Source organism: Thunnus maccoyii, chromosome 16 (genome assembly GCF_910596095.1).
Source record: "Thunnus maccoyii chromosome 16, fThuMac1.1, whole genome shotgun sequence".
Classification (NCBI taxonomy): domain Eukaryota; kingdom Metazoa; phylum Chordata; class Actinopteri; order Scombriformes; family Scombridae; genus Thunnus; species Thunnus maccoyii.
Window position 1 is genome coordinate 6,238,129 of NC_056548.1, and position 16,400 is coordinate 6,254,528.

General features: G+C 41.2%; 2 protein-coding genes across 7 annotated transcripts in view; one reads left to right on the forward strand and one right to left on the reverse strand.

Moving 5' to 3' along the window:
• The window catches only part of alms1 (ALMS1 centrosome and basal body associated protein), a 62,715-nt gene that overhangs the window by 8,696 nt on the left and 37,619 nt on the right, over window positions 1-16,400 (forward strand). For all 6 annotated transcript variants that reach the window (XM_042387988.1, XM_042387992.1, XM_042387987.1 and 3 more), the window contains exon 3: window positions 15,260-15,337. In XM_042387988.1, coding sequence (XP_042243922.1) covers window positions 15,260-15,337 — 78 coding nt within the window. The remainder of the gene's footprint in view (window positions 1-15,259; window positions 15,338-16,400) is intronic.
• LOC121880633 (nanos homolog 1-like) lies at window positions 877-2,017 on the reverse strand. The gene has a single exon (XM_042388000.1). The coding sequence runs from the start codon at window positions 1,786-1,788 to the stop codon at window positions 1,108-1,110; it is 681 nt and encodes a 226-aa protein (XP_042243934.1). The 5' UTR covers window positions 1,789-2,017; the 3' UTR covers window positions 877-1,107.

A 16,400-nucleotide genomic window follows, 5' to 3' on the forward strand; every position in this document is an offset into this window, starting at 1 on the left:
ACATGAAGTGAAGTGTGTGATTCATGACATAATGTTAAAAGTCAGCTGTAGTCTAATATAGTCAAAGCAAATGCAAAGTACATGTTTATTCATTTACAGTGAATATATTTCCCAGTGATACATAAGGTAAAAATAAGTACATAAAACATTTCTATTGACAGATAAAGACTTTGGAATGTCAGGCTTTTCATTGCTGAAGTTGTTCGCCCCCTTTAATACATTTACAAGAATTGCAGGAACATTTTCCTCATGGAAAAAAAAAAACAACAACAATTCAGCATCTGTGTTTTTGAACTTGTGACAGGAAGCTGAAATAATAGAGCTCGTAGCTACTTGAGAAGCATTTAGGTGAACTGCATGTCGTCAGATCTACCTTCCACTGTTTTACATTCAGTCGAAATATGTAAAATACTATCCACATAAAATCACATAAAGAATATAAGACATCCAACATATAAACAATACAGGAATTAAGTTTAGGCTAAATACAAAAGTGTATTCCTTTGGTACAAAACATTTTATCTCAGGAAAAAAAAGTGTGCTCGGTGTAAAGTAGTAGTATATCTTGCATCTTGCGTGGCCTGTCAGACCTCATACATCCAAGGGGGCCAATGAATTATGGGATTAAACATTCGTCTCATATCAGGGAGTGCTGCATATTCATTCACGTTGACATCTCATAAACCCAAAGCAGCCCGCTGACATGCACAGGGCTGTTTTCACTGGCGCTGCGCTTCGTGAAAAACACAGCAACTCCTCATTACAGCATGAAGGTGGTCATTCACAGGTCGATCTGTACAGTACTTTGGTTCATTTTTGATCACCAAGTCTTAAGAGTGCTGGAGGGGGGGTGAGGGAGGGGGGGGGGGTGGGAGGGGTGGAGGGGGGTAAACTATGTGCCCATAGAGAGTTACAAGATAGACGAAAACATTACAAATGAAGCTGTGACACATACAGAAACTCAATAAAAATCTCATTTTCTTAAAATCTTTCTCTCCAGACTTGTCTTGTGCATTAAAATGGGGGGTGGGTGGGGGGCCAAAAATTACTGCCATACACACTAGTAATTTCAGACAGTGCAGCTCAAACTTCATTCATGTCCTCGCTTTAGAAGATTTTCAGCCTCTTTCCAATCGCTCTGCCTCCCTTCGCCACTCTCTGGCTCGGCTGATCTTTAGAAAGCGGGCAGTACTTGATGGTGTGCGCATTGTCGCCGTTGGCACTGCAGAGAGGGCAGGTGTATGCCCGGAGGATGGGGCACAGGACTCTGCCGTCCGCTGTCTTCAGGATGTGGGTGCCGTAAACCTCCTCCGGTGCGCCGTTATTCCGACAGAAGACGCACACCTTCGGCTCCGGCTTGCTCCTCTGAGTCTGTTTGCGCCTTCTGTCCATGGAGAGCAGGTCAAGGCCGGGGAAACTTCCCCTATAGGAGGGTGAATCTCTGTCTGCAAGCGGAGAATCACCAGCAAAGTGTTCGTACGGCCTGAGAAGCGAGATGCGCTCCTTGAGATCATAGATGGAGATCGGCGGGGAGCCCGGGGCCGCGCAGCAGCAGTCCAAGTGTCCGTCGCTGTCCCTGCCCTGCCCAATTACGCAGGAGCAAACCGGAGAATCGTCCAAGCCCAGGGTCGCTTTAAGAGACTCGGTTATAGAGTTGGGACTACAGGACGGGCTGTTGATCTTATTTTTGGCGACAAGTGTCGACAGGCCGAGGTAGTCGTTCCAAAAATTAAAGGTGTAATCATACGGAGACCGCGCGTCTAAGTAGCCGCGGTCTAAAAGATCCATCCTGTCACAGCTGGGAGAGTTTAATGTCCACACAAGTGAATAGGCGTTTCTGATGGCGTGTCTGTCAGCATGGGTAGCCTGTGAAGGTGGTCTTCTCTCTCCTCTTGCTGGGTCTCGTATGCAGAGCACTCAACATGTAGGCGCTGATAAGTTCCCCGGAATAAAACAGAGGGGCGTGGTTTGGTTCAAGTTGATTATCTAGCTGGCCCCATTGGAGGGTCTACAGAGTCAAGGCAGGGAGTCATTGAGCTGGGAAAATCATTTTCCCTCATAGAACATGAATCCTTTTATCAATAGAAGACTATCTTTTTGTGTTACAAGAGAATTATTTATGCTGTTGGTTGTGAGAGAGACTGCTGTATTTGTCCTCATCATTAAGTTATTTCTAAGGTTGTTAATGCATTCTTAAATTAAAGCAGAGGGCTTGGAGAGTAATCAGCCAAAATGTCTATTTTGTAACTTGCAATTGTTGTTACATTTGCAGCCAGGACCGGAAATGTTTTCAATCTACAGTTTCTAAACTGCCAGTATGTGTGATGCTTTGTTTGCTCCCAGCAGTTTGGTTAAAGGGAAACTTTGCATAAAGTTTAGGGACTGATGAGGGAGACAGATCTTTTTGTTTTTCAGTGCTAAAAATCAATTGAGCAGAAGCCCAGACACGTTGACCTTTCGTCCCACGTTGGGGTCAATCTGAATATGGTCTAAGGTCAGATGTTGATCAAGGCCAAGCTGGAATAAAATAACCCTGATTACATCATTAGGGTTATTTTCTCAGATTAGACAAAGCTGCTACAGAGCCACAGAAGACATTATGAAACTGTTTTCACAAGCTGAGTAACACCAACTAACCATGACCAGTTAATTGATCATCATGTTTAAAATCATTGGAGTTTCTCTTTAAAAGGTCTTTGAGAACTATAGCAAGAGAGAGACAGAATTTGCAACTGCAGTTTAACACTTTAACACATTATAGACAATAAACAAGCATGTGCAGCCTGCTGGTCACAGATCACATACAGAATGGGAACAATAGTTTTTATCACGTTTGTTCATTATAAAAACAAATGCACCCATTCTTGTGTGGGATTAATTTTTCTTACTGATGTACTCTTCTTCAGTAGCCTGCACCAGGTAAAAGCTTCATAACAAGTAGCGTATCCATGTCTGCAGAGACAAAGAAAAGAGCGCCACCTACAGAAACATCAACGGAAAACTTAAGGAAATAGACATGATACGGTGCTGCCCTCACTGTTTGACTGGTAGGAGATCTCCAGAACATATGGTGCAGTAAAACCACAAAAACGACCTTTTGGCACCGAAGATGAAGACAGAAAAATCAGGATTGTGCACATGACCACTTTAATAGATGCCTTCCTGTACTGATGAACCTATAGTGAGTCGTTCCACATGGAGCCATAATGTCCTCCATGCACCTGTTCTGCTTCCCCTGAGTCCACGGCTTTGTGCTCACAACCAGCCCTCCTCTGCTCCATTGTCTCCTCTCTACAGCAGGCCGTTTAACTTCATTAATATGCATTAAACCGGAGTGTGTCGCATGTGTGTGTGTGTGTGTGTGTGTGTGTGTGCATGTGTGCGTCAGTCAAAGCCCAGTAAAGCAGGCTCACAAAAAAAAAAGAGCTTGATAACTGACCTGACTGCTGGGACAATGACTATGTTACTATTTTTGTCACACACTCAAGTGAAATATTAAAGGCAGTCAAAGTTGAGACAAAAGTCATTTGCGCGTCTAATATTTTAGAAATCGGAGCTGAGATCCCGTTTACTGCCATTGTGGGGGGTTTTCATTCATGAAATAATCAATATCGGGTCCACCGCAGACTTTCAGTGAGTCTCTGAAAAACGACCCCGTGATTTAGTGTCACAGAGAAATTTATAAAGACTTCAGTCTATAATTAAAGCGTAACTCTTCATGTTCTTCTGGATTCTATGTTGTTTTCTTTGTGAGTATGTTTTGAGCCACTTCCAGGTCTGTATTCAGTGTCACAAAAAGGACTGAAGTTGAAAAAGCCTCACTTTGAATCAATCTAAAATCTTCATCGTGTCCAACATTTGCATGGCCCTATAAATCTTGAAATGGGTCCTTTGTGAAGAGAATACATTTAGCCGCTGCTATAAAAGTTTCCAGCGAGTGTAGACAGCACAAAGCATGAAGAAAATCATGTTAGTGAGACAGTTTCTTGCATTCAAGAATAAATTATCATCAGAATACACCACATGGTCCATTTTCAAGGTCACCTCCGCCTCTGCATGCACAAAGGAAATCATGAGAGAGCATTTAAAAGATGAATGGCTGCCATATCACAATAGATAAATTGCATGGGGGCCAATATGACATGTGGCTCTGCTGCTTCAGGGTGCCTATGTTACTCTTAATGCAAAACGTATTTGGCAGCAACAAAGAAGGTATTGATAATGAATATGAAATACATTCATTTTTACATTTGAAGAGTTTAATTCAGAGTCCCAATGAAAAAAAAAAAGAAGGCAGCAGCTGATATTACAGAATGCTTTCTGGCATGAAAGTAGGAGCTGGGGCGAGTTTGTTTATATAGCACCAGGAGAATTTAAAAAGTGCTTCACAGAAGGCAAAGAACATTAAAACAAAACGGAAATAAAAGTTTAATAGAATAAAAACCGTCCAAAAATTAATAGACAGGGAGTAGTGTTTTAGTGTAGTAATAAATCATCCTAATTTAATAAAGGAAACCAAAGTGCAGTAGAGAAATAAATAAATCAAAGAAACAAGATAAACTGAGAAACAAGACCATCCTGAGGTTAGACTTGAAAGTATGACTCAAGGTACTTTTAGCTGTCTGCTTCCTAAAGGACCTGGAGTACTTCATGTATATTTTTTTTAGGTATATCAGATAGTATTTAGGTCCTAGGCTGTTAAATGATTTACAAAGTAGCAGCAGTACTTTAAAATCTATTATATAACTAAATGAAAGTCAGTATAAAGCTTTAATAAGAGCAGTAATGTGCTCTTATCAGTGTTCTGCAGTTGTCTAAAAGTCTTTTTAATACATACATGTTCAAATTTTAATTTAGATAATATTTCACTGCAGTGTCAGATTTAAATTAGTCTTGAATCAAAGCAGATTCTGTAATACATATATTAAAAAAAACACACATTACAAAACAAAAACATTTAATTTCTTGCAAATAGTCATTTGTGTACAAATGTAGGACTTTTAACACAAGTTCAGGCAATAAAAGCGCTTTGTTTAAGGTTAGAGGAAGATTGTGGTTCCAGTTATATATTAATAGTAAATTAAAAAAAAAAAAAAAAAGAAACTCTTGCCTTGTGCTTTAAGTCACTTTTTGACTTTTTCATTATTTAACCACGACGATCCTTTCCTAATCTTAACCAAGTGCTAAACTTAACCATAAAAAATGCTAATCACACTTTATTTCCTTTAAGTTGATATTGTATTGCAAGAATTGTGGTGTAAACAAATATAAGATGTTTTTGGTAAATATGTTCATCAAAGAATGTTTCTTAATTATTTTGTTAAAAAAAAAAATGTAACTCAGGCAACATTACATTTCTCTAAAACATATTTACATACTGTTGCAGATTAGCAGTACAAACAGTCATTTCTAGGATACAGGCTTTGTATTTGAGGATATAATTATCAGTGTTTGAGAAATGTTTGACTTTTTTTCCAAAGCAGACATGTAGGAAATAATTTATGTTTCAGGCATTTAACAGATGTTTCAAGCTAAGGAACTTAAAGAGAGTGCATGATAAGCTCAAACCTCTAACTGGCCAAAAGAACAATAAAGAGTCCAAGTGTTATTTCCGTCGTAGCCAAATAGCAGTTACAAATCCTTCTTTGTTCATACAATGTGTGTTTACTTCTCAGCTCTATCTTGCCTTCACACATGCTGCTACAGTGTGAGTGCCACATCTAGTAGGGTTTTTTTTTTTTTTTTTTTTTGAGCTTTAGTTAACACAATGAGTCTGGATTCCAAAGGGTTAAAAATCTTTATGTGTAAATACGGTTTCAGAGTGTGATGATCGCACCCGGAGGCCTCCTAGGCAGCTCTGCCTGCCGAACAGCCGAGGCTGAGATGGGCAGGCACCGCTCCCCCATTCATCACTGTCAAGTTGAATAGAAAATTAACAAATCCCTTAATTAAAAGACCTCTCTAGACTCTGCTGTGTGTGTGTGTATGTGTGTGTGTGTGTGTGTGTGTGTATAGCACATGCCAGCTGCACTGCTACATTGTGCAAGCCACAACGGCCTGGCACAAGAGACACACACACACACACACACAACACTCCTTTCCATGCAAACACACACACACACAGTCATGTTTCCATCACTTAAGAGGACATTACATGGTCTTACATTCATTTCCTGCACACGTATCCTAACATTAATGATAACCATAACATGCCTAATCTAACATATCCTAAACTTAGCTCAACTTTAAACCAAGCCTTCACTCTAAAATTAGTGATTTACGTTAAGGGGACTTGCTTTTTGTCCCCATAAAGGAGGCGAGTCCCCACAACATGACTGTGTAAACAGATTTAAGTCCCCACAACATGAGGAATACCTGGTACACACAAACACACACACACACACACAAACAGCCCACCACTCCTACAGACCCCTGCCATTCCTGTCGCTGCATTAATTGCATAAACTGCATAATGTGGTCGGCCAGAGCTGGAATTCATTCTGGATCTCCGAACGTCCCCAGACACAGAGCTAGGTGGGGAGTCAGTTGGGGCTTTGATCCCTGACCTCTGCCTCCTCTCTCGGGAATACAGGGCTGCATCCCTAACGGTCCGTCCATCTGCACACACACACACTCGCACACAAACACACACACACACCCTCTGCTGCCCCCCAGACCCCGGCTCCTAGAGTCAACCCAACCCCAGACACGTGTCACTGTCACCAGCAGCAATAGGGAATGCTAAACAAGCCAAGGTCAACCTGAAATTAGGGGGTGTCTTTCGGCCTGTCAAGTGCTTTGTCACAACCAGCAGCTCTCTGAATGGGGGCTCAAGATGACTCACCCTAAAACTCCACCCACACCAACCGGCAGCTAGGCACTCATGTATTCACGCACATAAACACAATATCCGCTTGACATAGTGGAAGTGATGGGACTGAATGGAATGAATACCTAAATATGCAGTTGAATATCAGTATATTAGATATAATCTTGAATATTTTGACATATTTAACTCTTTATTTGGGTCAAATTCATGTTAAATATTCTTTAAAAAGTCTTTCAGTCCTCGCAAATCAGAGCTGAAGCGATTAGTCGATTAATCAGTTAGAAACGATTTAATAAGAAACGATTTTAACGATTAATCATTTAAATAATTTCTCTTCTGGTTCCAGCTACTCCAATGTGAGGATTTGGTGGTTTTCTCTGGTTGGACAAAGCAAACAATTTGAAGACATCACCTTCATTTTTGGGGAAATTGTGATTTTTCACAATTTTTGGACATTTTATAGACCAAGTGATTAACTGTTTAATGAAGAAAATAATCTGTAGATTAATCAGTAATAAAAACAATCATTAGTTGCTGCCTTGTTGAAAATACATAAGTCTGTAAGATATGCAAAAAATGTAGAGGCAAACTTTTTAGGCACATTAATAATCCCTAAACACAAGGGCACCCTGTCATTCTCTTTACAGTTTCCTTTACTGTTAAATCACCTTTCAAAACACATTTTTAGAGATAGCATTTTATTTAATTTATTCTTTCCTGTTCTCATTTTTTATTCTCATCTTCTCAGTTTCTGTTCGGAAAGTACTTTGTAATACTGGTTTTAGAAGTGCTTCATAAATGACAGTCATCATTACTGTTAAGGGAATAAAAACTCTCTGTTGAAGCCAGTTGCTGTAACTGAACTTGTCACCACAAGGAGAGCAGAGAAGAAGGAGGAAGGAGAGGAGGAGGAGGAGGAGGAGGAGGAGGAGGAGGAGGGAGGTTGCGGGCCCATGGATCAGAAACTTGTTTAACTCACCCAAATCTGCAGAGATTAGAGCGGGAAGTGGTCAAAGGGCTTAGAGTGTATCGGTACAATGGGGCCGAGAGGATTAGAGGTGGATTCAACGAGCCCCTGCGATGCCCTTCATCTCTGGGGGTCCTCAGCCAGAGCACCTTTGTTGGGTTAACTAACGGTACTTCCCATGAACGCAGTGAACAGACCAATCCCTTTTTAATGATGCAGGGAAAATTCCATCGGCCCTGATTACCACAATGCTTTCGAGAGCCGCCATTGTCCCACACACCATGTTGAGCTTTTAAACTGTGCAGCCAGGCGAGTGGACTGCAAGGCGTTTTAACTTCTTGTAGTGTTTAAGCCTGGTAGAAATAACCTCTACTAAAACAATGCTGATATGTGCTTTCACTTTATGGTTGAAGCATAATGCTAACACTAGCACTGCCAGGGATTTAATTGCCACTGTGGCCACCCATGCTTAAAATATATGCAGTATGGAGCTAATGGGTTGTGACATAGTGCTATTAAGTGTCGAATGTGTATATGAAAGGTAAAAGGTTTATTAGTGGCTGTCCACATTATCTTACACTTTCCCCTTGTGAGATCTTGTTGTCCCAGAGCTGTACATTAGGTTGGCTGCAGATTGAAGTCTGCTGAAAAATCCCTCAATTACAAACACATTTGGGGAAATAATCTTATTGGTTGAACTCAACCTCAATGGGTCGAGCCAAAGAAGCACGGCTATCCAGCAAACCTCAGTAAAAAGGAAGTAACTGCTCAAAATATGAGAAACAAACGCCAACTACAGTTTTCTATCATTCACAGATTTTATAAGACTAGCTAGCTTACAGATGGCTGTACAGTAGTAGAATTGTTTCCGGGAATCCACCCAGATACATGGAAGAGTAGGCTTCCCAAACAAAGACACGTCAGCATAAACGTCTTGATGAGGCCTGAGACAAAGCGGCGCCAAACATGTATCGCCGTTGCAACCTGAGTAGCTGCTAGTCCGAGTCTGGTATTGTGAACATTGAGCCTTTTAGTGCCTGCATGAATTGAGCATTTAACAGCATCCCGCTTTTTTCTATGCAGTAAATCTGTTTGAAATTTAAGGCCAGCTTGACTAATTAGCTCCCCAATTGTTTTCAGTTAGCAGCAAAAGTACTACCCTCAGTAATGCTTAGCGTTCTCTCCTACTTCAACATTTTCTCTTTAGGCTTCGGTTAAAGTTCAGTTCAACTGACTTTGGCTGTGCCTACTACTGTGTGACTCAACCTATCAAAAAATTATTATTAATAATATGAAAAATGTTTGCAAAAATAACAAAACTAAGAGTCTACAGCCATGCTAATGACTCTGTGAGGCTGTACTTAGGCACAGTGGTGCTTTGTTAACATGCTAAAAATGCTAACATGCTGATGTTTAGCAGGTAATGTTTACCATGTTCACAATATCATTTTAGCGCATTAGCATGCTAACTTTTGCTAATTAGCCTTAGACACAAAGTACAGCAGAGGCAGATGGGAATGTCATTAGTTTTGCAGGTATTTGGTCATAAATGAAGGTATTGGACAAATTTAAAATTATTACTTGATGGTCGGCGCCAAAGGAAAATGGTCAGTAAGCTTTATCTTCTGGGAACCATGAATCTCTGTACAAACTTTGACAGTTGTTTGTGCTCTATGCAGTAAACTCCATGCTCTTGTACCACACAGACCATTACTTCTCTGAGGCAGATGTGTCTTGTCTCATATTAATTCATGCTCAGATGTCTCTTATGATCTTTCAGCTGTGTAGCCATCATCTTGTCTGCATCTCACATTTCCTATTCGATTTCAGAAAACTAAATTAGAAAGAAAATCTACACTTTGGGGAAGGAGATAAAACAAATTTGGGTGTGTTGCTTTCGAGGCCGGATGGCATTCTCCCATTCTCCTTTTGCATTGCATTTAGTGAATTCATCTCCAAAATCCAGTACTGTGTTTGTTCCAGCTGCTTGTGTTTGGCCTGGTGGAGTTGATAGTGCAGGTGTCTCGGTTTGAAAACAAAAACTGAAAGGCTGAGCGACAGATTTATCTGTCAGACATAACATTACTCTGTATATTAACAGCTCAACAGGCAAGTCTCCATTTTTATAAATGTTCTGTGTGAGTGTGAATATCTTGATCAAAAATTCAGGTGTCGTAATTATAATGCAGTAATGAAAAAGTCAAAGGAAAGATTATCAGATTGATTGGCCTATTTGATTCCATTTAAGTGTTGAAATTTCTCTACTTGAGCTGCCTGTGTGATTACTGACCATTAGTAGATGCTGGAAACATACCAGTGTGATGTCATGTTAACGATTAGTTTCCAACTATTAAATTAATCACCAACTATTTTGATAATCAACTAGGCCTAATCTTTTGGAGTCATTCTTTGAGAGAAAAAATACCAAATTCTCTGATTCCACTTTCTCAAATGTGAATATTTTCTGGGTTCTTTAGTCTTCTATGACAGAAAACTGAATATCTTTGTGTTGTGGACTGTTGGTCAGGACAAAAGAAGACATTTGAGGACATCATCTTGGGTTCTGGGAAACACTGACTGACATTTTTCATAATTTTTTCTGACATTTAATAGACCAAACAACTAATCAATGAATCTAGGATATAAGTGACAGATTAATCGATAATGAAAATAATCGTTAGCTGCAGCCCCTGGTTGTGTTTGGCCAAGAATGATGAAATTAAAACCGTCTCAGAAGATTTTACCTTTTTACCTTTATTCTGCATTCTTTCTTGCATCAAACAACTTTTCACCTGAAGCCATCTGAAGCAAATCGCTGCGGTAAATCCTGCCCATCTGTACACCTCAGGCGGGTTAAAATAATCGCTGAGAGTGATTTGCTATTTGTTGACCCACTATCCCATCTGCAGAACACACACAGACCAGTGGACCCATGTGTCAGGACAGGCCTGGCGGTGTAATGGTCGATACCACACAGGACCACAGATGGGTCCCCGCACAGCGGAGCCGGTGGCTGGCGCCGCGGCCTGGGCAGTGGCCAGATGGGCCACCCTGAGAGAAGCTCAGCCTGTCAGGCCCAAACAAGCTGATCTTATTACTGTGGGCCAAGACTGGAGTCTGGTTCCACACATCATCAGGGGAATCCACATTATCATGCCTGACTGTCGCAGGCTGGATTCACCCTGCTGTGTGTGTGTGTGTGTGTGTGTGTGTGTGTGTGTGTGTGTTTTTCACCTGTGTGGTTTGTCAGATGTTTTCACTGCTGTTCAAACTGGAAAAATCAGGTTCCATGTGGGTTTTCCATGTTTAGATTAAAAAAAAAAAAAAAGCCTTAATTCTGATCCCAGGCAAATGGTGCCCTCTCAGGTTTCTTAGGACGGGGGAATGCTGGAGTATTATCACAGATCATATTTCCAACAGAGCCTTTGAAGGCCAATACTGAGATTTTTTTTTTTTTTTGGTACTGACATTTGAAATGGCCGATGTTTATGTTGTTTTTTGGATGTGTGAGGAACTTGCATCTTGTTTACTGTGGCCAATTTTTAATAAATATGAGACTAATATATCAGCCTAACCCTTATTCCTACTTTACTGTTTTATATCCATTAAAAAAGGAACAAAATACTTCTTCATGTAGTCAGAGTTTCAACCTCAGATCTTAAAATGTTATGAACAAAGCTCTAAAAAAAATGCTGCAGCATCTCACGTCGAAGTAACAGTTTGAGAGTCTCAGATCCCCAAATATAAACAAGTGTTGCCAAATGTGACGAAAGTTAGTGAGTCAGTGTATGCTCAGTGAAACGGTTCCCACGATAAATGAAAGTTTTAAAAGGCTGAATTTTATGTAGATCAAAGGTCCCGACAGCAGTGCTACATTCCTGTTAAAGTGGAGTATCAGGAGTAACGAGAACACAGTCGTCCATATGGGCCGCTATCCGCTTTCACCTAATGGGCCGAACTCCGTTTATAGGTCATGTGCAGTTATTTTCTGTTTTCTGCGTCATCTGCTGTGGGAATTTTTCATAATCATGACAGGAGGAGATAAGGATAGAAGTTCATGATGCATCGAAAGAATAAATGTAAACAATCCAGGAGCAAAACAATGATTTTCATCATCGATTAATCTTGTTTTCCTGATTAATCGATTAGTTGTTTTTTCCGTTGTCGTCTGAAAAGAAGTATTAATTTGAGTATCACAAGATGTTGTTTTAATCTGTTGAATTAAATGACGCAGCTGTAACTCGGTACGACGGCTCGACTGGCTAATTATGATGAAAAATGGGAGCCGTCATAATCAGTGTTATATTTTTGCAACTGCCAAATCAGCCGTATTGAGTTTTCATTCACTCCAACCCTTAATTTTCCAGCCACAAATAATGTTTCTACATTAATAATGACAGACTTATATCCGAGGAGCAGGGCTTAACGCCGCATGCTGCCAAAAAGAAATGGATTTTCATTGCCTTAGTGTCATCCACAGTAATATAACCTGACCTGGTTTGTATCCTCAAACTGACAGCTCTGAAACACGATGAATGAGCACCATCTCCCAAGGTCAAGGTCACGGTTTGGAGCTGATTTAGGCTCTGAGGCCCTTCTTATTGTCAGAGGCGTCTTCATTTGAAATTCACATAACATAAAGTCAGGTTTGACTGGCAGCATGAGGAAGGCATTGGGGGGGAGAGAAGGGGGCGGGGGTTGTAATATTCATAAGAGCAGAGCACGATGGATGGATAGGTTTCCTTACCGCACATTGATTTCCACATTTGGGTGATTAAGTTTATTATTTGGCCTGCAGCTACATTAGCATGTGATTATCCCGGGTATCCTACAGAGGGAAGCATATTTAACTTTTGAGAACAAAGGAGGATTACAGTGATCACCTGAGTCTCTTTTTCAATGCGAGAAGATAAACAACATGCATGCAAGCAAGCAGTCGGGCTGGTTGCTTTGGCCTGGGACCGTGTTTAGCTCTGCGGTTCCTCTCAGTCTGCCTCTCTTCCCTCTTTTTCTCTGTTTCCCCCATTTCTTTCCATCCCCTAGCAAACATTTCTCCCCGACTCTTTTGTTTGCCAAGATCCAGGTTACCATGGCTACCAACTGGCGCTTTATGAGCACCTCATCCCTCATCTAAATATTCCTAGTTATCTATGGTAATGAAATGCACACACCATTATCTGGCTTAATGAAATACACTCTATTGTCTATGATTAGAAGGAGAAAGCTTTATTTCTCAGTGGTCTCGTGTTGCAGTGTTCCCCGGCTGCGATAACAATTGCACCACCATTGGAGCTGCAAGCTCTTTCAGCCTCTTATTCTGTTGTGAGGCTTGGACAATAAAGAAACACTGTCCAGTTGCTGTGCGCAGCCCTGCTATGCAGCTTCTGTGCTACAGTGGCTGTTTGATTGCACTAATTGGCCTGTCTGCACTCTCTCTTTTGCCTCATGATGGACTCCCTGCTCCTGCGAGTTTTGCTCCCAAACTAATGCAGCCCATTAAAAACAGACAGATTATGACAATAAAATCTTTACTTATTCTCTGTTTTGACAAGGCTGCAACATAACAGGCTGCAAAAGAAAAACCGCACTAAGAAAAGCAAGCACGAGCAGAAATAGAACATCATTATCTAACCGTATCTGAAATCTAAATCTTTGCCTCTTTTGTGTGTTTTTTTTTTTGTGTGTGTGTGTGTGTGTGTGTGTGTAAGAAAGAAAAAGCCCGATCAACTCATACCCATACAGCAGTATTCATCTCTGCTGTAGTTTTCCATGTTTTTTTTGAAACCCTTTGAAGTATCAAGAGCATCATGAAACAGATATACCGTAAAAATGTGCATCTGATATCACTTGTTCCCCCTCAGTGATAAAAAAGAGTAAGTGAAGTGAAAATAACAGCAAGTGTGTACTTTGTGCAAGCGCAATTCGTGTGAGCGTGCCGGTGTCTATTTCCAATTCAGTCTGGGGTAATATCTGCAGATTGGGTGGTTAAGTCACTCTGCATTTCATGAGCCAGTCCTGTCACTAACAGTTATCTCCTCACTGCCCTCTGAGGAGTTGTCTAGGTGAAATGATTCTCTGAAGCTCTGAATAATGCATGAAATTACGTAATGCAAATGGAGGCTTTATTTCCCCTGCCTCTTGCAGACGCCGAGGCCGGGGCCACTGTATTAGAACAGCAAAGGAGAAACAGTGGGAGTCCCCAGAGTAAAGGAACTACAGCAGAGAGCGAAAAGGTCAATGATAAAACCCAGGGCTTCTCCCCACATGCAGCTTTATCAAGTATGAGTCGGGAGTTATTGCACGTCGCCGTACAGCGGAATCGCAGAGCGGAGCGGGGTGTTATTCACGGGGCTATCATGGGAGGTTTATTGTGTTGAGGCAGGGAAATATTCATTAAGCAACAGCCTGGCTGGTTTTCACACTGCCTGCCTGTAAACAGAAGCCCAATCAAATATAAATAATAACAGGAGAAGGAGAGCAGCGCCGAATTTTATCAGATCAAGAAATGTCACTTGCCTTATATGCACCAAATTAGGCTACACTAAACTGTTGTCAAGTCCCTGCTTCAACAAGTAGATGAGCCTTCCCACCATCTTTCTCTCTCTCTCTCTCTCTCTCTCTCTCTCTCTCTCTCTCTCTCTGTAGTGGGTAGACCTGAATGGCATTAATTGCCCCCTAAGATGACGGGCAGATGAAAGTGAGGTGGTGGTTTTGCTGTGGGACATGGGGGCCGCTTACAAAGAGAGGCTGAGGACGGCTGGCAGGTCTCACCGACTTCAAAAGCAGATAAAGGACCTTTTTACACAAAGGATCCTCTTTTTTTTTCTTTTTTTTTTTTTTTGCTTAATCTTCAGATTCTGGGGTTTATTCGTGCCAGCCTCCTCGCCTTTGTCCACTTTGTGTCAGGTTTTAACGCCAGAGGATTAAATTGCTGTTGCGGAAATCATTGTTTGTGTTTTTCTTCCAACCTGCTGCCTCCCATTGTCCCATGACATAATCGACCGCTCTCTAACAATATGAGAGGTTCATCTCTTCCTTTTGGTGAGAAATGAACAGCGGATGGATCTGGTCACCTTGTTTGTCTGAGGAAACAGTGGCACAATATGTTGTTTTGTTTAGGCGGAGTGCTCTTAACTCTTTAAGTAGCTTCTTTTTTTTTTTTTTAAAGGAGGACAAGGAGTTCTTATTTGGAGGAGCGTCAGGACAGAGGAGAGAAAACACTGAGCTGCCGTTGACTATAACAAATGTGAGGTTGTTTTTTCTTTTCACTGCAAACAAAGGAGGTCTAACTGGAGAAAACTGGTGCGAGAACACATCGGTGCAGAGGAATATATCAAACATATTCAAGTTTTGTGGCTCTCACACACAATGAAACCCTTAGAAACAGGAATGTGAGGAGGTAATAAAAAACAAATAAGTGATGCACCTTCTTTTCTTTTTTCTTTTTTTTCTCTTCCCTTCAGGTCCTCTACAGTGTACAGCCTGCTCTATCCACACAGACCTCCACCTACAGTCCAGATTCCTGTCATTCTCCAGTGAAGGTATTGGTCTCCAGCCGCACAGCCAGCCCTCCATCTGCCCATGAATAGGACCAGTCACATTTCTGATAGCATTTAATGAAAAATCCGCCCGGGCTTTGGAGGGGAGGGAGGGAGGGAAGAGGGGGGGGGATGAAGGGTGGATATGGAGGGAGGAGGCTGGTGGAGGGGAGGGGGGGGGGGGGGGGGGGGTTGCACAGTGCTCAACAAAGAGTGCCTTTCACTGGAGTGGAAAGCCTAGAATGCTCTCTCTCCCTCCTCACTCTCTCATTTAGTCTTTTTTGATTCAACATCAAAAATGTGCCAAATGACTGGGCAGAAACCCCCGGAGGTTTTCAGTGGGTGTGTACACGTGTGTGTGTGTGCGTATATGTGTGTGTTTGTGTGTGTAAAGTGCCACACAAAGGGACAGGTGTCTCGCGGTTTTAAGGTGGCAGCGGTGAGGACACAAAGGTAAAATCAATCAATCTGTGAAGCCTCATTGAGGAAGGTGTTCTCCTTAACTAGTTCCTCCTGTGACGTTCAAGTCGGAAATCAGTGAAAGCTTCTTTCTGTGTTATAATGTTTTACTTGGAAAAAAAGATAATTCAGTATCTCTAAAATTTTCAAGGATAAGGCTGGCAATATTTTATAACTTTCCTTATTGTCAACAAATCCCAAAAAGACCAAAACCAACAATGTGTTAGTCTGTCTCTTAGTACTTTCAGACTTCCTCAGCCTTCCTGTAGCACATTTCTACTGAACATTTTTTAAAAACAGATTGTGAACTTTATTTTTTCAAAAGGGTAAAATTAGTTGGTCACTGTAGTTTCTCACCAGAAATAGAGAATTATTTTCAGCCTCAGATTTGGTGCTGTTAGTGAGTATTTCTAGCAGCAGGTTGATGTATGTGGGATAAACTCAAAATTAACTACAGTGCCCATGTTCATGGTAATAAAGGAACACATCACCCAGTGCAACGATGTGGCTCATTGTTTTTTTTTTCATAGTTTTTTGGACAACAACAGAGGTCTGTGGCACAGAGGAATAACATATCTGTGTATCAGACTTTGGATACACAGACAAA